The sequence below is a fragment of the Canis lupus genome, chromosome 5 (genome assembly GCF_003254725.2).
Source record: "Canis lupus dingo isolate Sandy chromosome 5, ASM325472v2, whole genome shotgun sequence".
In the NCBI taxonomy this organism is placed as follows: Eukaryota; Metazoa; Chordata; class Mammalia; order Carnivora; family Canidae; genus Canis; species Canis lupus.
In genome coordinates, this window is record NC_064247.1 from 11,270,191 (window position 1) to 11,291,966 (window position 21,776).

General features: G+C 44.3%; 1 protein-coding gene across 1 annotated transcript in view; it reads left to right on the forward strand.

The window, feature by feature from the left end:
- The window catches only part of LOC112671158 (CXADR like membrane protein), a 99,607-nt gene that overhangs the window by 67,352 nt on the left and 10,479 nt on the right, over nt 1–21,776 (forward strand). The window contains 1 exon segment of the mRNA XM_025465176.3: nt 9,716–9,873. Coding sequence (XP_025320961.1) covers nt 9,716–9,873 — 158 coding nt within the window.

A 21,776-nucleotide genomic window follows, 5' to 3' on the forward strand; every position in this document is an offset into this window, starting at 1 on the left:
CTAAGAGCTGACCAATGGTGACAAAACACATTGACAGATAATAGTATATATTTGTATCTTGTTCTTTGCATTCCATTCAGCTAAGACAGAGCCTTGAATATTAATATATCAGTTAATATTTCATACAATATTATAGTTAGAAAGGACATTAAATATTAATTCGTCTTCCACGTATAAGGATCCCTTTTACAGCTCCTGACATAACCCTACTTGAATGACTCCAGTAATGGAAAGTTCACTAAATGAATCAGCTCATTCTCTTATCAGGCAGGACTGTTAGAAAATCTATCAACATATGAAGCCCACATAGAATAAATCTTTTGTAAGAAAACCAGATCGTTCCGAACTAGAAAGAGGTATTGGAGATCTTCCAGTCTATCATTTTATGGTTGAAGCTGTTAGGCCATCTGGACCTGATTCTACCCAACAAGTGACAAGTAATACTTGTTTTATAGCCTTTTAAATGTTGGAAGGTAGCTACGATGCTGCTCCTTAGTCTCCCATCTTCCTAACTTGCCCTCTATAATTGTGTCAACTCTTCTTCATATGACATGTATTTCAGACCCCAATATCCAGTCACAAACATCTGGATGCCCACATTTTTGTCAATGCCCCTCCTAGCATGCAGCATCTCTGATGCTCTGGATGTCCTCCTTTGGCTAGTATCAAGTACGATAGAACTGTGACCCTCCATGTATGAGGCATCAGACCTCTGTTAACGCAGCCCAGACTCTGTTGGTTTTTTTCAGCAGCCATATCCCACTGGTGGTTAATTTAAATCTTGTAGAGCCCCGTGTCCTCTGGATCTTCCCACTCGGTGCTTGTGTCTAGCTGCAACTTCTAACATTTGTCTCTGTTTAAATATCTTCTCACTTTTGGCTCAGGATCCCAGCGAGCAAGATAATGATACATCTTAAGTGTGTATGATCAGACCAGCTCTGCCACCTAGCTCTGTGCCATCGACATGGTCTCTGTGTTTCCCTGTGTTTCCCTGTGTTTCTCTTTTCTAGGCAAAGAGAATAGAATAAAAACAGAAGATGGGCTCATGTCCCCACAGTGCCACCCATCAGCTGCGTAGTCCGCAATTCTCTCTTCTCTAAAACAGAGGTGATGACATGAGCTCACTGTGTAGTCATGGGGCTCACATGAGATAATGCACTGGAGTGAGCTGAGCTAACAAACCTCAAGTGCTATTAATCAGTAGCTTTCACATGGTTTGAGTGAGGAGTGAAGGTTACCAACTTGGCACTCCCAGTGCTAGACCAGGGGAAGATCTTAGTAGAGTTGTTGTTGTTTTTTAAGATATTTATTTGTTCATTCATTCATTCATTCATTCTTCATTCATTCGACACAGAGAGAGAGGCAGAGACATAGGCAAAGGGAGAAGTAGGCTCCCCCTGGGGAGTCTGAGGCAAGACTCGATCCCAGGATCCCAGGATCACCACCTGAGCAGAAGGCAGATGCCCAATCACTAAGCCACCCAGGTGCACCTTAATAGAGTTTTTTAATGTGGATAAATACAAACAATGTATATACTAGACAGTTGTCACAGAGGGGGAGGGGAGGTGACTTGATCATTTGTCATCAGGCCAGGTCTAGTCTGAAGACCTCAACTGTCTTCTCCAGTGCAAGGCTCTCACTTGCCCTCTTCCCCTATAACTCCTGCCAGGAGCACCTCTATTTCTTCTCCTCTTTCATCCACCCCTCCCCCACTCCATCTTCCTCTTCTCTTCCTTCTTCCCTCCTTCCCCAGCCTTCTCTCCCCCTTCTTCTCCTCCAAAACCAACCCACAGACTGGGGAGGGGAGGAAGCCTAATATCTGGCTGGGGGCCACACACTGAAGCCCACCTCTCAGGCTGCCACCTCAGTCCTTGTATACACGCACCACTAATTTTAGGGACTCCAGGAACAAATACTTCCCCCTGGGGGTGGGGTGGGGTGACCAGAAGGCACCACACTGATTCCCAGATGTCTGAAATTATGCTGCTAACCTGCAAGCCTCACTGTGTTAGCTGTAGCTGTCTCTAAACATCAAAGACATGTTTGTGTTTGAGAAGACATTAGAACATTAGTTGCCTAACAGCTCACAGTGAATGTGGTTTTCCTTTTCCTAAGATCTCAAAAAGGGGGCTGACCCAAGAGACTCTGGGGTTGGGCTGGGTATGGGGTTGAGAAAGCAAAATGTATAGAAGAGAAACATCCCTAGTTCACAGTGAGGGGGCCTGAAGGAGGGGACAAGAGGAGACAGTGCTGCCTACTGTTCACTTTGCCCCTACAGCTGCCTCGGGTCCGTGCAGGAATGCATGTCTGCCTTTCTAGAACTAGGTCAGTCCCACTTCCTTAGTCTTGTCAGAAATGATCTTCCAGGGGCACCTGGCTGGCGCAGTCAGTAGAGCATGTGACTCTTGATCTCAGGGTGATAAGTTTGAGCCCCATGTGGGATGTAAAGATTGCTTAAAAATAAAAAGTCTTCATAATTTTTTAGTTTTCATTTTAATTAATTTTTTCAAAAATTTTATTTATTTGAGAGAGAGGAATAGATGAGCAGAGGGGAGAGGGAGAAGCAGGCTCCTCACTGAGCAGGGAGCCTGATGTGGGACTCGATGATCCTGGGACCCTGGGATCACCGCCTGAGCTGAAGGCAGATGCTTAACTGATGGAGCAACCCAAGTGCCATAAAAAATCTCTTAAAAAAAGAAAATGACCTTCCATACAATATTGTTAACTTTCTTAGGTGCAATAATATGTTATGGTTGTGTAGAAGAATGCCCTGAGTTTTAGGAGGTCCTTGCTGAAACACTTAGAGGTTAAAAGTCGTGCTATCTGTGACTTAACTTCAACCAGTGCAGCAAAAAATAGAGAGATGAAGCAAATATGGCCAAATATTAGCAGTTATCAAGCAAAATGACTTCCAAACTCCTCACCCTTCTGTTTCACCTCTTCAGCATATGCTCTTCTGGTTTTTCTTGTCTTTGGAAGTACAGTATGTACAACTATGAATAATAATAATTGCCATGTGTTGAGTAGGCCTGTGTGCAGGTGTCAGTGCTACACGCTTTACATACATCATGTATAATCCTACGACAGTTTTCCCTGGCTGATGTTTTTTTCTCTTCATTTCACAGGGAAGAAAAAAAGACCCAGAGTGGTCAGGAAATTAACTAGACTAATGGGCACTACTTAAAATTTCTGTTGATTTGACTCCAAAGTTTATGCTCCATCTCCTGCATCATGCCAACTCTTGAATTGCACTCTGTGTTCCAGAAACAGTCAGGAAGGTGCACACACACACACACACACACACACATCCCACCCCTACAGAATATTATGTATGTCATTAGTCTAAAAGTCAGGAGGCCTTAGGGTGAGTCATTTCTTCTAAGCCTCAGTTTCTTGATCTGTAAAATGAGAGACGTTGATTTAAAAATATCCAAAGTCTGGGGCACCTGGTTGACTCAGTTAGTCAGTTAAGCATCTGACTCTTGGTTTCAACTCAGGTCATGGTCTTGCGGTCATGGGATCGAGCCCAGGGTTGGCCTCTGCACTCAGCGAGGAGTCTGCCTCAGATTCTCTCTCTCTCTCCCTCCCACTCACTATCTCTGTTTCTCTCTCAACTAAATAAATAAAATATTTTTAAAAAATATCCAAAGTCCTTTTTATTTTTCTGACAGACATTCAGTAACTGTGATTCTCTGGAGGCTTTCCAAAATATGTAAAGGGAATCACAAGGAAATTATCTTCCCATCCAGCTAAGTGACCAGGTCCACTAAGAAAAGTTCAATTGCCGAGTGGAAGGAGGTGCTTGCACACTTGGATGGGCCATTGGTGGGGGCTCCCCTGTACATTACACAGTATGATGGCACAGCTCCTATACCTGACACTAGGTAGTAACTACCATGGCTCTCTAACTCTGGTACTCACAAACTGCATGTGTACACACCCTGGTAAACAACCCAATTCTTAAGGAAAAGAACCAACCTAGGGACGCTTGGGTGGCTCAGTCAGTTAACCATCTGACTTCGGCTCAGGTTGTGATCTCAGGGTTGTGGGATCAAGTCCTGTGTTGGGCTCTGCACTCAGTAGGGAGTCTGCTTGAGGTTCTCCCTCTCCCTTTGCCTCTCCTCCTGCTTGTGCTCACTCATTCTCTCAAAAATAAAGAACATCTAAAAAAGAAAAAAAGAAAAAAAAAAGCTACCCATTGTTGACCTGTGCACCAAGCACTGTGGCCTCTCTTAGATGAAGGTCCCAGAGAATGTTGAATGTCAATGTTGAGGATGGCAGTGCTGGAGGACCCATCCTTTGGAAGGAGTAAGCATGCAGACTTAACTTGAGATCTAGGGCAACTTGTGTCCTGTAGGCATCAGTAAGTATTTAAGAAACAGAAGAATTCTCTGTTAGAGAAAGAAGAAGGAGTAGATATTTTAAAAGCAGCATCCTGGTTCTATTAAAAGTTATCCTGGCCTTTTGCCTCCTTGCATCCGTGAAATCAAGATGGGTACCAGCAGCTCTGCTAGAGTCATCTGAGAAAATTCGCCAAGTCCTTGCTCTTGCCGTGTCTGCTCAAACTGGCACAGGCCGATCCAGAAATATGGTCCCCATATGTGATGGAAACACAGTATGTGAAGCCTATATAGGCTTCGTTTAGTTGGACTAAGTGGACTTTCTTGAATGGATTATCCAAAACATCTACCGACAGCAGAAAGAATGTTAGCTCTCTGAGCATAACATTTTTAAGAGGTTTTGATTATAAATGTTTTGATGTGAATGGAATAGTCTTTTGGTTATAGAAGCATCCTTTTATTTTTTTTAAGATTTTATTTATTTATTTATTCATGAGAGACACAGAGAGAAAGAGAGGCAGAGACACAGGCAGAGGGAGAAGCAGGCTCCTCGCAGGGAGCCCAACGTGAGACTCCATCCTAGGTCTCCAAGGTCACGCCCTGGGCTAAAGGTGGCGCTAAACCGCTGAGCCACCAGGGCTGCCCAAAATTTACTATTATTGGGGCACTTGGCAGGCTTAGACAGTAGATCATATGACTCTTAATCTCAGGGTTATGAGCTCAAGCCCCACATTGGGTGTAGAGATTGCTTAAAAATAAAATCTTGAGGGATCCCTGAGTGGCTCAGCGGTTTGGGCCTGCACTCGGCCCAGGGTGTGATCCTGGAGTCCCGGGATTGAGTCCCACATGGGGCTCCCTGCATGGAGCCTGCTTCTCTCTCTGCCTTGGTCTCTGCCTCTCTCTCTCTCTCTCTCACATGAATAAATAAATAAAATCTTGAAAAAAATAAAAATAAAATCTTGAAAAAAAATAAAATAAAATGTACTATTATCTTCCCAATAGACTCATCTTCAAAATATGTGTCTTATTTCCCTCAGTTATATAAAAGTATACACAGAAAAACAAAAAGTTATCCCTGCCCCATCCCTTTGAAGGTCTTCCCCCCCACCCCCACCTTTGAAGGTCTTAAAGGCTCAAGAGAATCTTTGGGAAATGTAAATATCCTTTAGAGAATAAAATCTTTAATCTTAGCTGAATGTAGAAAATAAAACAACCCTTCTGCTAGTGGAGAAAAGCAGGGGAAGGGAACTGACATTTTAGGAGGAAACGAATGCCCTATGTGCCATCCCTGCGCTGGGTGCCTTATTTCAGGGTGTCCTTTAATCCCCATTTTGCAGATGAGAACAGTAAGGCTCAGCGAGGGTCATTGTCCCAAGCTCGAGCTCTCAAGGGCCTGTGTTAAGTGCCTGAGTTGTAGGAGACTCCTTCCCTTAGGGAGAGCCTGAGGTGAGGCTTCCAGGGCTGAATCTTGCCACACGCACACAGAGAATGTTCGCACCACTGCTACCTTCTAGCACCTCCCCTCACCATCAAGTGCCCAGAGCATCCTAGAGGCCCAGTGGAGACTTCAGTTGACCCTTTAACAACACAGGCTTGGCTTGTGTGGCTGCACTTATGCGTGGAGCTCTTACAGTACACTAGTGTGCCTGTGTTTTCTCTTCCGCAAAATATTCTTAATGTTTTCTTTTCTCTAGCTGACTTTATTACAAAAAGTATATAGTACACATAACATACAGTCTATGTGTGGACTGGCTACATTATGTTATGTTATGTAAAGTTTCCTGTCCACAGTGTTAAGTTTTGGGGGAGTCAAAAGTCACATGTGGACTTGGGACTAGGGTGTGGGGGGGGGTGATGCCCCTAAACCTGCATTGTTCCAGAATCAGCTGCATTTGCCTACTTGTGGCCTGCTGCCACCAGCGCCAGCCCTGTTGATGTAGGTTTAGAATGTAGGTGAGGCTTGGTGGAGTCCAGAGTTCACGGCCAAGAAAGAATTCTTGAGACATCTTTGGGGCAAAATGGTGGGTTTTTTTTAAAGCCCGGGGACAGGACCGAGGGCAGGACCCAAGGGCAGAAAGGGCTGCAGCTCCCTGCTGGCCCGGGATTGTGAGGGGCAGCTGATGATCTACTTTGGAGTTGGGTAAAGCAACCATCAGGGAAGTTTCAAGAGGATCTTCGGATGCTAAAGCCCACACAGATACCAGAGGCCTTGCTCTGGTCGAGCCAAGGTTGTTTTTCCCTCTAGCAAGGCGTTCACATTGAGAAGGTTGGGAACTTCCTGAAAGAACATTATACTCTGCCTGCCTCAAGTATTTGTCAGTGGGCTGCCGGTGATAAGGACATTTAATTTTATCTATATTTCCTTCTGCCTTTGTTTCCCACATCAGTGTGACTTAACTTTTAAATTCTCAGTTTCCTACCAAATTAAATTTTGATGATCTTGTAACAGTCTTTCTTTCTTTCTTTCTTTCTTTCTTTCTTTCTTTCTTTCTTTCTTTCTTTCTTTCTTTCTCTTTCTTTCTTTCTTTCTTTCTTTCTTTCTTTCTTTCTTTCTTTCTTTCTTTCTTTCTTTCTTTCTTTCTGATTTTATTTATTTTATCTATTTAATCATGAGAGGCCATGAGAGAGAGGCAGAGACACAGGCAGAGGGAGAAGCAGGCTCCCTGCAGGGAGCCTGATGCGGGACTCGATCCTAGGACCCTGGGATCACACCCTGAGCCAAAGGCAGAGGCTCAACCGCTGAGCCCACCCAGGTGTCCCCTAACAGTCTCTCTTAAGAAGAGGAACCTTTCAATGCCTGGGAGCCCAGGGCTGGCTCTGCGCACTCACATACCGGGCCGCAGACACCTGTGCTTGGCAGCCTTGCCCGTCCCCAAGCCTGAGAATTCTATACAGAACCCAGGGCCCTGTCTGCTTAGGCTGCACATCACAGATGTGGCGGGGAGGCGAAACACAGAAGGAGGAATTTGTGAAATTTGCAGGGATCCCAGGGACCCCTGAAGTCTGGGGAGCTGAGGTTCTCCACAGGTGAATGCACTCTGATCTCAAGTTTCTCTGCTTCGGGAAAGTCATCTGTATTCACTGGGCGGCCCCCTCCCTGCACTCCCATATTTAATTCTGGTTATGGTATAAATAGAACTTGGCACTCTGGCAAAGCACACCACCCACCACTGTGTTCCTTTCCTTTGGGGACGTCAAGCAAATCTGAGCCTTTGATTCCCTCTAGTGGCTCAAATCAGCAACTTTCATAGCTGTTTCTTTGCATTTATTTATTTAATGTATAGAGCCCACTGTATGCGCCAAATTGCTGCTGGGTTCTCAGCTTTGCCAGGGGCATGGGAGGCTGGTTTCCTCTGATCATTGTTGTGCCCGGTGGAAAGGGAGCAGGGGGAGAAGCTGGAGGGGAGAGCTCCTTCTTACAACTTAGCTTAGTGCAATGCACACTGGCTGCTCTCCCTGCTGTCGCATAGCTGCTTTATGGGGATGGGGGAGGATGGGTCTTATATGGGTTATTCTGTCTTTGAAGGAGTTGTAGGACTGCAGGGCAACTCATTTATCCCTGGCTCTCAGTTTGCTTATGGGTGAAATGAGTACACGGGTTAAATTGAAGTCAATCCAACAACTGTTTGTTAAGCACCTACAGTGTCAGGGACTCTGGGCTGGGCGCTATGGGGATGTAGTGGTTAACGGGGAATCTCCGGGAGCTTACAGGCTAATGGGAGAACAGGAGCAGGTCCAGGAAGCCACATAAGACATAGGACAGAAGCAGCAGAGTATGACTGTTAGAGTCTGAGCTTTGCAGGGAGGCAGATCTGGGGTTGAGCTCCCGATCTGTCATTGCCTAGCTGTATGATCTTGAGCAAATTGCTAAGCTGCCCCTTCTGTTTCATCCATAGATTTGGGTAATCACCCTTTCTTCCTACGGTTAAGTGCTCAGTATACAGCCAGACCACACAACGGACTCATTAAATCGTGGCTACTCTCATTGCAATTTTAAGTTTTAAACAGAGATAACAGAAACTTTATTGGGAATGTCAGTAAGGCCCCACGAGGGTCTTGTCCTGTTGGTTCTGCAAGCCCTTTCTATGCCCCACAGATTTCTGTGGTTCCCTTTCTTTGCCACAGAGCTTGGGAATCCACCTGCTGCTTCTCGTAGGGTGGGTGCCTCTGAAGATCCAACCCTGCAATGTCAACCCAATCTGCACCCCCGTTTAGAGGGAACTACAGTCGCCCCTGTTCCCTTCTTCCTCCTTTCAGGCCCTTTTCCTTCCCAACAGATTTACTGCTAATCTATCTTGGGAAATAAACAGGGAATACGAGAGGTAGTTTATGTGCTTCTGTTGGTCATGTTTCTTGATCTTTAGTGCTTAAGACCCTCTGACATGGCAGAGTGAGTGCTCCCCAGGAGAGGGGACGTCACCAGAAGCCCTGACCCTTGGGGCTGTTCCAGCGTGGAGGCTGTATGATTCTGTTACCTTGTGAATGTAGCACTAGAACATTGTGAATGGCTAGAAAGAGACCACTTTTCCCACTGAGCTTCTTTATCCTGTGTAAGGAGACAAAGGAGGATCTTAAAGCACATCTTGATGCAGGACATATCAGACCTTGAATCCAAGTGAGGTTATTTAACACTGTGGGTTTCATAGTCAACAATGTCCGAAATCGATAGGGAAGAGAGAGGGTGAGCTGGGAGCCTAGAGTTGCTGACAGGATACCGTTCCTGGAACAAGGTGAAAATCAGAGATAAAGCCAGAAGTGACTCTGAAATCCCATTGGCCAAAGGGATCCCGGATGGGTGGAGGGACAGCATCCAAATGTGGTAATTTGGAATTTCATTTTGGATGGGAGGGGTTGCTTCATATTTTGAAGCCATGTGAGATGAAACTATAGAGAGTGGAAGACAGAAGTTGGGGGGAAAGAGAATGAGTGTCCCTAAGGGAAGCAGGAACAGCCTGTAAGATCCCACTTGTTCCCTGAGGCATCCTGGGGCAGCCTGTCTCTACGGTGACTCTCAAGGAGTGAAGTGGTATCTGGAGCCTTTCTTGGGAGGTGCCAACCCCTGCCTTTCCTTTAGTTTCTGTCCTTTTGGAAGTCTCTACTGGTAAGGGAGAGAATTCATAAAAACACAATAAGGAAGGAAAGATAGACATCGGTAAGAGTATAATTCGGGGGGCTACAGAAAATAAATGAGTTCAGTTAATGGAGGAGCCAGTGTGAGATTCCAGGACTTCTGGTACCTGCGGTCTAGGATTCTTCTAACACCATGATTTGCCCCTTGCCTACAGGAACACCTAGGAATTATTAGTTGTAACGTTTGCTTCCCACACATTGCTATCCAGTTTCTGCATTACTCATTAGAGGCTCTCCTCTTCCAGTTTCCTACTATGTTGGAACCCTGGGGACTCACACCGAGATCAAGAGAGTGGCTGAAGAAAAGGTCACTTTGCCTTGTCACCATCAACTGGGGCTTCCAGAAAAAGATACCCTGGATATTGAATGGCTGCTGACTGATAATGAAGGGAACCAGAAAGTGGTAAGTATACAACTGGCCCGAGCCCTGCCTTCCCTCCTCTACCCCTGCTCTTCCCCTCATCCTCCTATGGCTGTCTTTCCTCAGTCCTCCAGTTTTTTGTTGGGTTGGAAAGAGCTAGAATTGCTCTTTCAGGGGCAACTGGGCGGCTCAGTGGTTGAGCGTCTGCCTTCGGCTCAGGGCGTGATCCTGGGGTCCTGGGATTGAGTTCTGCTTCAGGCTTCCTACAGGGAGCCTGCTTCTCTCTCTGCCTGTGTCTCTGCTTCTCTCTCTGTGTTTCTCATGAATAAATAAATAAAATCTTAAAAAAAAAAAAAAAAAAAGGGCAGCCCAGGTGGCTCAGCGGTTTAGCACCGCCTTCGGCCCAGGGCCTGATCCTGGAGACCCGGGATCGAGTCCTACGTCACGTTTCCTGTAGGGAGCCTGCTTCTCCCTCTGCCTGCATCTCTGACTCTCTCTTTGTGTGTCTCTCATGAATAAATAAATAAAATCTTTAAAAAAAAAAAAAGAAAGAAAGAAGTGCTCTTTCATCTAGCTTATTGTTGAAAGACTCTAAAGACAAAAATTATAAACAAGGAAAGGTATTTGGGTCTTAAAGATAAGAGATTCTGTGTTCTTTGGGCAAGCAAGAAAGCCACCAGTTGTTCAAAGAGGAAATCTGTACTCTTAGTGTCTTTCCTAAGAAGGGAGCTAGCATGCAGTAGCTTGATACCCTAACCCAGTGGCCAGAACCCCAAATCTATACTAGGAAACCTGCTCCTCTTCCTCCTCTGAAACCATTACCACCTGCTTATTTGCAGCTTTGCACAAATTCATGACTTTCAAGCTCTGAGATTGTGTAATATGATGAAACATATGATGCAGGACATGACTAGAAATGTTTAACACATATATAATTGGCCAGTGAAAGAATTAATGCTGGTTCTGGAGTTGGAAAATGAAGGATCTGGCCCTGGGTCTTATGTGCTCAGGATGGGGAGGTCCATTGGTGCTTATGGGCTTTTGGGCAGTGTGAACAGAATTTGCAGTGCTTTGCTCCCAATGATCCATGAGGCTGGTGTCTATGGCGAGTGAGAAGTAAGTAGCTACTGTATTATCTGTCTGCCTTGGCTGCATTCAGCCACTGTAGCTTTCCTCAGCCTGGCTTTTCTAGCACAACTCTTCTCATTCCATTTCCCCACTTTTGGGTGTGGGTGCCTGGCTGGCTTAATTGGTGGGGCATGCCACTCTTGATCTCAGGGTTGTGAGTTCAAGCCCCATGTTGGGTGTAGAGATTGTTTTAAAAAATAAAGTCTAGGGGCACCTGGGTGGCTCAGTGGTTGAGCATCTGCCTCTGGCTCAGGCCCTGATCCCAGGGTCCTGGGATCGAGTGCTGCATCGGGCTCCCTGCATGGAACCGGCTTCTCTCTCTGCCTTTCTCTCTGTGTCTCTCATAAATAAATAAATAAAATCTTTAAAAAAATAAAATAAAACCTAAAAATAAAACAAAACTTTTGGTTGATAGTTTTGTGATTTAAACAAAATCACATAAAATAACCCAGGGAAAAGCTGACTTTAGACTTTTTTTCCTTTTCAGAACTTTACCTCTTGCCCTACTACAAAGTGAAAGGTTATCCTTTCTTCTTCTCTGTCTGTACTCCTGATTTCATATGATGGTTCCGTGCTGGAAGAAGCTAAAGTTTTCACTAAAATAAAATCCAGGAGCATTGTTGGATTTCAGCTCCTACGTCACTTTATCATTTCGATACTGCTTGTCATTTTGTTCTCCTAGTACGTCATCCTGAGACTCTGTTCTCTGTAGGGCAAGGTCACCTTAAACTGAGCGTATTTCTTCCAGCAGATTCTTTGTCAATCGTAGACATGATACTGTCTGTTCTGAATGAAGGAAATAAGAGCTGTGTTCCTTTTACAAAAGTTTAAAAAGAATGACTCCACTCATCTAACTTCCCCCAAGTGTTTTCATTTAAACTAAAGAAAAAAAAGAGTTGCTTGTTTATGTAACCAAGTGAATATAAGGCTTAGAAGTTCATTGCTGGGCAGCCCGGGTGGCTCAGTGGTTTAGTGCTGCCTTTGGCTCAGGGCGTGATCCTGGAGACCTCGGATCGAGTCCCACGTGGGGCTCCCTGCATGGAACCTGCTTCTGCCTCTCTCTCTCTCTGTGTCTCTCATGAATAAATAAATAAAATCTTAAAAAAAAAAAAAAGAAAAGTTCATTGCTGATTAAAGCAGGCAACTGAAAAAAAAAAAAATAAAGCAGGCAACTGATAAGGCTTTAAGCAGCCACAGTTCCCCGACTTGTCTTCAGTTAATACTCCAAAGTAAGTGTCACCGTTTATGCAGTCATTCAGAGCATGTGGATTTATTTAGCACTTACTGTATGCCAAGATAGGCACTGGGCTACAAAGCCCCTACCTTCCTGTAGCTTACAGTGCAAAGCCATTCAATAATTAAAACAAAATAACAAACTTTGTTTTTTAAGATTTATTTATTTATTCATGAGAGGTACAGAGAGAGGCAGAGACACAGGCAGAGGGAAAAGCAGGCGTACTGCGAGTAACCTGATGTGGGGCTCGGTCCCAGGACCCTCGGATCACACCCTAAGCCAAAGGCAGATGCTCAATCACTGAGCCACCCAGGTGCCCCAATAAAATATTTTAAAGAAAAGAAAAATACTGATTAAAAGCAGAGAGGGGGGCCTCCATGCATTTCTGTTCAAGGTGGTTGCATGATTGCCACGCAGGGCCCTGGCACACCAGAGCAACTGCCAGAAAGCTGAGCTGCTCCGTCTGTTCCATCAGGTCTTAACAAATTGTCTTGCCTCTTCCTCCTGTCTTTCAAACCACGTCATGAACAGGTCCATCAAGAAAGTCCTAAGACACACAGCATCACAACAGCTGTAATTCATACACTTCATATTTCTGTTTGTTTGCAAAAGGATTAAATTTATGTTCACCGTTCTCCCATCACACCCCAACAAGGGCTTAGTCTCAGCTCCACATTTTCTAGAATTAAAGGCACACTAAAACAAAGAGACACACACGTATCTGATATCCAGTGTATGTCTGAAAAAAACTGCGCCAAATTCCAAGGCTGTAACTGAGCCCCAGCCTGTGTCCTAAGTGGGTGTGAAATGTTCATATTAGGTAATGGCTATTTAATTATAGTAAGATTATTTTGGAGTTGTGCAATGTCTGCTTTCCAAAGATGTTAAATACTTTCCTTAGTTGTCTTTCCCCCTGTCCCCCCCCCAATCCTCCCACTCTTTTTTCTTCATTAAATAATGGGACAGGATTTGGGGGAAAAAGGAGAAAAGCACTCGAGAGTCAGTTCCGCCTCAATGACTAAGTGCTGTGGTGGAGATAAGTCCAAAGGGTTGAGGCTCGCAGGAGGAAGTCAGTGATTCTACACGGGGACCCAGGAAAGGCTATAATACATAGAAGGTAGCCCTTGAGCTTGAGCTTGCTTGAGCTTGAGCCTGAGGCCTGTGCAGGTGTTGTTTAAGCAAAAATAAAAGAGAGGCATTTCAAAAGGAGAAGGCTGCATGATCCAAGGCAAAGGCACATCAGAGGGTGTTGTTCAGAATCAAGGGACATGGAGTTTGGGTACAAGGCTATTCAGAGATGCAAGGACTGAGACCAAAGATGAGGCATAGGCCAGGCTGCGCTGGCCTTAGGTGCCACCTTCAGAGGGCTGAGCTTGAGTCCACAGTGTGCCCAGGTGATGGAAAGCAGACGCAGGTTTTCAGATAGGGCAGCTTTGCTATACAAATGTATGAAATGTAAAATCTTTAAAAAAGAAAAAAAAGAAAAAAAAAAAAAAAAGGCAGCCTGGGTGGCTCAGCGATTTAGCGCCGCCTTCAGCCCAGGGCATGATCCTGGAGACCCCGGATCGAGTCCCACCTGGGGCTCCCTGCATGGAGCCTGCTTCTCCTTCTGCCTGTGTCTCTGCCTCTCTCTCTCTCTCTCTCTCTCTCTCTCTCTCTGTGTGTGTGTGTTAAATAAATAAAATCTTTTTTTTTAAAGATTTTATTTATTTACTCATGAGAGACACACACAGAGAGAAGCAGAGATGTAGGCAGAGGGAGAAGCAGAGACGTAGGCAGAGGGAAAAGCAGGCTCCCTATGGGGAGCCTGATGCAGGACTTGATCCCAGGATCACGGGATCACAACCTGAGCCAAAGGCAGATGCTCAACCACTGAGCCACCCAGGTGCCTCTAAATAAATAAAATCTTAAACACACACACACACACACACACACAAATGTATGAAATGACTAATATTCTCTGAATACTGGGCTGGACAGTTTTGGTAATCTTAAGGGCTTTCACGAACCTAGAACCAGCCTACTAAAAGTGATCTTGAGTGCTTACTATCTCATTCCCACAAAAACTCTATGAAGTGGCTTACCTCCATTTTACAATTGAGGAACTTGAGGTTTGGAAAGGTTAATTAACAGACCAAAGGTGCAGAGCAGAGGGGCTCCCATTTGAATGTAAACCAGTTGACTACCCTGCCAGCTCACTCGCAATCACTGTGTCCTGGGGCAGCGTTTTTCAATATCAGGACCCAGTAATGGTTTCTAACCCAGCAGACTTTTTTTTTTTTTTTTAAACACAGACCGGAAAATATCAGAGTGTATTGCACATATGCTATTTCATGAAATTTATGCTTAGTTGTATGTGTAAACTCTGTGTGTGCTGGGTCATGGTGGAAAAGGTTTTTTTTTTTTTTTAAGCTTTTATTTATTTATTCATGAGAGACACAGAGGCAGAGACACAGACAGAGGCAGAAGCAGGCTCCCTGTGGGGAGCCTGATGCGGGACTTGATCCCAGGATACCGGGATCAGGACCTGAGCCGAAGAAGGCAGATGCTCAACCACTGAGCCGCCCAGGCATCCTGAAAAAAGTATTTCTTGATGTGAGTCTGTTCAAAGTTTGAAAGCTCCTAGTGTAGTATACTTAAAGCAGCCAGAGTCTACTGTGGACCACACCTACTAAGTCTCTCCAACGTCAAGTGTGGCTTTCAAAACAAAAGTATTTCCTGGTGTTAACCCAAATATTAACATGAACAAGAAAGAAATCCCCTAGACTAAAAAGGTTCATCAACTTCCCAAATCCTACAAAACCCCCAAATTCCTAAGAAATGACCTGACTTTTAGGATGCCTGGCTGGCTCAGTCGGTAGATCATGCGACGCTTGATCTCTGAGCTTGTGAGTTTGAGCCCCATGTGTGGCATAGTTTACTTAAGATAAAAATTTAAAAACAAATCCCCAGCTTTTTACTGATTTCTAGGTTTAGAATCTCTTCATTCTTCCTAGGAAGCAGACTAACTTCCTCATAGAGATTATGAACCTGGGAGGTAATATGAAAAAGTCAGAAAGAAAGTAACCTTAGTTGAGTACCTGTTAGGCATTCCCATCTTACTTGTCCTACCTCCAAACATCAGTCTCCCACTTTCAGTCTTAAGAGCACGTAAGCTCTAAAGCTTCCAGGTTTTTTTGTTTTTGTTTTTGTTTTCTTTCTGTTGCTAATATATTTCCTTATTGTCCCAGTGAGTTGGCATTTCTCTGGCAGCTCCTTCCACCGCCCCAAGAAACCTAGCCTTTTTACGCAAGAAACAGGATGTGTGGCCATGAACATCCTGCAAACTTTTAAAACAAACAAGTTACTGTATCAGAAGGGCTGGGACCCTGGCTCTTCCTGGTCTGAGTCTCTAAAGTACAGAGCCCTAACTGGATGCTAGGAACCCTATCAAATTATTTGCAAAATAATATGTACCTTTTTTTTTGTTTTTTTCTGGGTCAGAGTTAATAGGTTTTATCTGATTGGGAGAAAAACAAAAAGCAGTGAGGTGTAGGACAAAGAAATTCCTCAGACGTGGTGCTGGCTGATAGGATGTGATGTGCGGTCCGGGAGTGAGCAGTCAAGAAAGAACTTGGGGCTCCAAGCGGGGCATGGAAACTACTTAAAAAATAATAATAATTCTTGAGATGTTTTTCGGTGCCAAAAAAAAAAAAAGGTGGTTTTTATTAAAGCACAGGGATAGGACCCTGGGATTGTGAGGAGCGACTGACTGTATGTATACTTTAATTTTTTTATTTTTTAAAAGATTTTATTTATTTATTCATGAGGGACACACAGAGAGAGGCAGAGACAAAGGCAGAGGGAGAAGCAGGCTCCCTGTAGGGAGCCACCCAGGGGCCCCGATTGTATACTTTCAGATGGAGAGGGTCAGAGATAAAGGTTTCCGAAAGGATTTTCATGTTAAAGACTTAACAGGATCCTGGAGATCTGGCTATTATCAAGCTAAGGTTGCTTTTCAGCCTCTAGCAAGTTATTACCATTAAGACAGTTGTGAGTAGCTGGAGGAATGTCTTACTCTGCGGGTCTCAAATCTTTGTCCCGGGCTCCAAGTTGTAAGGAGATTTAATTTTATCTACATTTCTTTTGCCTTTGTTCTCCACATCACTGGCCACACCCTGGAACAGGAAGCTGGTTGCAGTTTAAGGGATAAGAAAGAAACCTCTCTCTGGCCCTAAGAACTCTCTCCTGGGATGCCCAGTCTCCATGGGAAATACAGTTATGAATCAGTGAACACAGGAGAGTCCAAAAGAATGATCCCACTTGAGCAGGATAGACTGCAGCTGCCCCAATTTCAAAGTAGGATCTATGTTCCCACCTCATCGAAGGCCCTCTCTAAATATTTATGAAACAAAAGAATGCCCTTAAGTCTAAGCAATTTGTTGGGGAGACCCACTCCTTAATCTCCTTAATCTTATGAAATTTTCACTGCCTTGGTATTTTTCTGTTTAATGCAAGGGGTTAATACTTTTGAAGTATTTAAAACAGTGCTTTGCACAAAATAAATACCTCATACGTGTTTGTTAAATAAAAACAGAAATCCCTGCCCTGAAAGTATTGCATTGTGTTGATGGATTTTCATTTTGAGGCTTGATGCATATTTTCCTAAGCCCAGAGCCAAGGACTGTGCTTGGCACAGAGTAGTCACTGAATGGTTAAGCGAGCAAAGGAATGATGTCCTTTCGCAGATTTCTGCTCTTAAAATTCTTACTAGAAGCCTGTGAAGTCAGTAGCTAAGATTTGTCCTGATTTTCTTTTAATGCATGAGGAAAATTGGATCTCAAACTTGGCCCCAGAAAACTTGAGCTCTATGCCTTTTAGACTTTGAAAGCCCTTGCCCAAGACAGATTTCAGAGCTGGGATCTAAACCCTTAATTCCTAAAGCTAAATCCCTTTCTTTCCCTGCACCTACTCCCCCATAACTTACAGCTTCTCTTGAAAAGAATGCAGAAATTCAAGACAAAATTTTTGTCTGGGAGTAAGCACTGGACATTTGACTGAAATCGTGTATTTCCTGTACTTTCCAGGATATTCCTCTGCATGAGGATGACATTCCATTGGGATCTCTCTATGGTATGTGGGGTTGGGGAACAAGTGTTCAGGCTGGGTTTGGGGGAGATCCTCAATCAGGAGGATAATGAGTGTAATCAGACCTCTTCAAGGCTGTTCCCCTGGCCCCCACTTCCCCACTGCCTCCTTCCTCAGCAGGTGGCTTCAGGGTTTCCTCACTGAGTCTTTGTGAAAGAGAGGGTAGGAGGAAGAGTTGCCATCAGGGGCAAGACTGGGAATGTGAGCAAAGGCTGGACTTGAATAGTCAGCTAAAGAGATAGGACAGTCATCAATTTTACTCTGAGGTTGGTGGTATTTTAATGAATTCTAATCTTTGTGTTTAGATACCCACTATTTGGAAAGCCTTATTTTCCCCTCCTTTTAAAAATCTCTATATTTGTGCCCTCAGGGATCTTATCTGGTCTCATGTCTTTAAATACCATCCCCACGCTTAGAAATCCCCAATGCGTATTTCTAGGCCTCCCCCTGAAAATCCAACACATTTATATGCAACTGCTTTACCCCATGCCTCTGGGTGTCGAACAGGTCTCTCGAATGTAGTAAGTTCAAAACAAAACTCCCGATTCCCCTCACCCTGCACACTCTGACTTCAAACTTTCTCTGCCCCCTCTCCTCTCTCTTGGTTGATAGCCATTCACTCTTTTCATGGGGTAACGGCAAAAAACCTGAGAGTGGTCCTGGCCTCCTCTATTTCTCTCATACCATAAATACACATTTAAATAAGGTGGTTAGTTTAGTGAGAGAACCTTCAAAATACTCTGATCACCTCTTCTCACTTCCACTGCTACCACCCTGGAGACGGTGTGCATCTGTTGTCTGGATCTTGACTCCAGTAGACTCTTTTTAAAAGGATTTAATTAATTAATTAATTAATTTTTAAATATTTTATTTACTTTCATGAGAGACCCAGAGAGAGAGAGAGGCCAGGACACAGGCAGAGGGAGGAGAAGCAGGCTCCATGCAAGTGGGACCAATGAGGGACTGGATCCTGGGAATCTGGGATCTGGCCCTGAGCCAAAGGCAGACGCTCAACAACCGAGCCACCGAGGCGTCCTGATTTTATTAATTTAGTTGAGAGAGAGAGAGAGAGAGAGAATGCATGAGCACAGGTGGGGAGGGGCAGAGGGAGAAGCAGACTCCCTGCTGAGCAGGGAGCCTAATACAGGGCTCCATCCCAGGACCCTGAGATCATGACCTGAGTCAGGACCCTGACATCATGACCTGAGTCAAAGGCAGACACTTATCCAACTGAGCCACCCAGGCGCCCTGACTCCAAAAGACTCTTAACTGGTTTTCCTGTTTCCATTCTTGGCCTCCTATGCCTATTCGCAAAACCAAATCATATCATGATATTCTTCTGCTCAAAATCCTATAATAGCCAACCCCCCTTCCTGCAGAGCAAAAGCCATCATCTTTACAATGGACCAGAGGCCTTGCAGGGTGTGGCTCCCCTGCCTGACCTCATTTACTATTCCCCTGGCCTGTTCCAGCTACCTGGCCTCTTTGCCATTTCTCGAACATACCAAGGCATGCTTGCACCTTAGGGTCTCTGCCTTGGCTCTTTTCTCTGCCTACAACTCCTTCCCCTACATAGCTCCCGGGCTAATTCTGGGTCTCCTTCATGTGTTAACCCTCATGTCTCCTTCCAGTAAGGTCTACTTTGGCCACCTCATTTAAATAGCAGTCTGTCCCCTTGGCCTACAACCGCCTTCCCTGCTCTATTATTTTCACAGTATTGTCCAGTGTTCTTTCATGTCTTTCCTGCCACTAGAACATGTGATCCCCAAGGGTTGGGATTTTCACGTGCTGTGTTCACTGAGATCTTCCAAGCACCTGCCACAGGTGCTGGCAAATTGTGGAGCCTCAGGATTTGTTGAATAAATGACCCGTCTTGGGTCTCCTTAGGTCAGCATTCAAATTCAGCTTTTCCTTCACTCTCTGGATAGATGTGGATGGATCACTCCTTCTCCTACCTTCTATTCTCTTTCCTAAATATTCTCTAACTGTCTGTGCTTACCAATTTGCTGTAAAATGTCTCCAAAGAGTTCATCATAGCCTCTAGAAGCAGCTGGTGGTGTTGTCCCAGTGAAGCTAGTTCCCATTTCCATCACCCCTCATCCTAGTCGGAAGGAAACACTCCCCCGAGCTCTTCTTAGTAGGCCTGTAGATATTCTAATTTAGAGACCCAGAGAGTTGAACTGTGAAACCACCTGCTGAGGGAGGGAGCAGTAAAGGGGTGGGAGCAGAAGTGAATAGCCTTCAAGGGATCTAATTCCCCTTACTGTCCTACCAATGGTTTCTCCCTACCCCAGCCTGAACACTTGCCTTCACCTCTGCACACATAGTATACCATAGGGAGGTCCCTCCCAACCATCATCTTCAGGCTTAGACTCCAAATTTTCAGGAGATGAGATTAATTTCCACAGAAATAGAAATTAACTTGTGGAATGCCCATAGTGACATCCCTGTTTCCTATCCATAGCACCTCAGTGGTTCCTGTGGATAGAGATACAAATGAATTTTGTCCAAAAGAGACTACAAATATTTTCCGATTCTCATTTGAACCTGTTGTAAAATATTTCTGTTTCCATCATTTATTAATGGGTTAAATAAAATCTTTGACATATGCTTATTTTCTATGTATGTGAAGGCCATAGTTTTAACTTTTTTTTTTTTTTTAAGTTGTCCTTTGAAACTAAAGGAGAGGGGGAAAAAATCTTTTCCCCTTTCCCCTCCTAGGTTTTCCAGCTGGGGCACTATAAATTAGGCCAGTAAAAGACAATTTTTATTGGTTTGTTGGTTGGTTTTCTCTCTTTAAAAAAAAGAAAAATTTAGGGCAACCCAGGTGGCTCAGTGCTTTAGCACCACCTTCAGCCCCGGGGGTGATCCTGGAGTCCCTGGATCCAGTCCCACATCAGGCCCTCTGCATGGAGCCTCCTTCTCCCTCTGTTTGTGACTCTGCCCCCCCTTTCTCTGTGTCTCTCATGAATAAATAAATTTTTAAAATCTTTAAAAATTTTTAAAAATTTTTTGCTGAGATATAATTGACATGTTAGTTTTGGGTATACATCAAAGGGACAGATTAACAGGAGAAAAACAAGTTTATCAACTTCTGTATACCATGTACGTAACATGTGGGAGTAAGAACCCACAAATGAGTAACTCCAAGGGGTGGTTAGTATTTGGACTACATACCCAACTTAGTAGGGGACAGGGAGGAGGAAGAAGGACACTTAGGGAAAAACAAATGACTTTTGAAGAAGATAAACAGGCCCTTTGAAGAACAGATGGGAGATATGTTAGCTTGTGACCTTGTCTGTCTGGGTGTAGTATAGAGTTCTGGTCTCCCAGAAGAGAAGATTAGAGTCATTCTCAGGAGGGGATTTACGACACTTAAATTGTTTTGGAAGGCCCTGCTTTTAAGTCAAGGGACTTTAGGAATTCAAATTCATTTAGTATGTTAATTTTTTTAACAATTTATTTATTTATTTATTTACATTTTATTTATTTAAGAGACAGAGAGAGTGAGAGAGACAGAGAGCACAACCAGGGTGGAGGGGCAGAGGGAAAGGGAGAAGCAGACTCCCTGCTGAGCAACTCTGACGTGGTGGAGCTCTATCATGACCTGAGCCGAAGGCAGACACTTAATCTATTGAGCCACCGAGGAGCCCCTGAAATTAATTCTTATGCACATGCAAAGTGGCATATTCTGGGGTTTAATGTCCTGGTCCTCAACACTTTCATAGAACAGTTTTCTTTGTATTGGTATCATCTCTAGCACAGTGCTAAGCACAGAGTATGTTTTCAGTAATCTTCAGTAAATGTGTATTCAAGAAAGGATTGCAGGGAATCCCTGGATGGCTCAGCGGTTCAGCACCTGCCTTTGGCCCAGGGCGTGATCCTGGAGTCCCAGGATTGAGTTCCCTGTTGGGCTACCGGCATGGAGCCTGCTTCTCCCTCTGCCTGTGTCTCTGCCTCTCTCTCTCTCTCTCTGTCTCTCATGAATAAATGAATAAAATATTGAAAGAAAGAAAGAAAGAAAAAGAAAGAAGAAAGAAAAGAAAAGAAAGAAGAAAGAAAAGGAAAAGAAAAGAAAGGATGGCAGACTTGCAACATAGCTTAGCCAAGATCATTAAGGGTGATAGACATATAAAACCAGAATGGCCCCATAGATTTCTGGACAACACTAAGCATTATAGGAAGGGGATCTAGCAACCTATGAATCCAAGTCTTTCACCATTTCTCTTCACATAAAAATGCTACAAGGAGATGCTATGGGTGAGAGAAAAAAAAAAGGCCATTTGAGTGTCATCAGGGAGGGTTTCATGAGAAATTAACACTGATTTTGGATTTTAAAGAATGAAAGGGCATTCCTTTAAAAAAAATTATTTATTTGAGAGAGAGAGAGAGAGAGAGGGAAAGGATGTGAGTAGGGTGAGGGGAAGAGGGAGAGAATCTCAAACAGACTATCCAC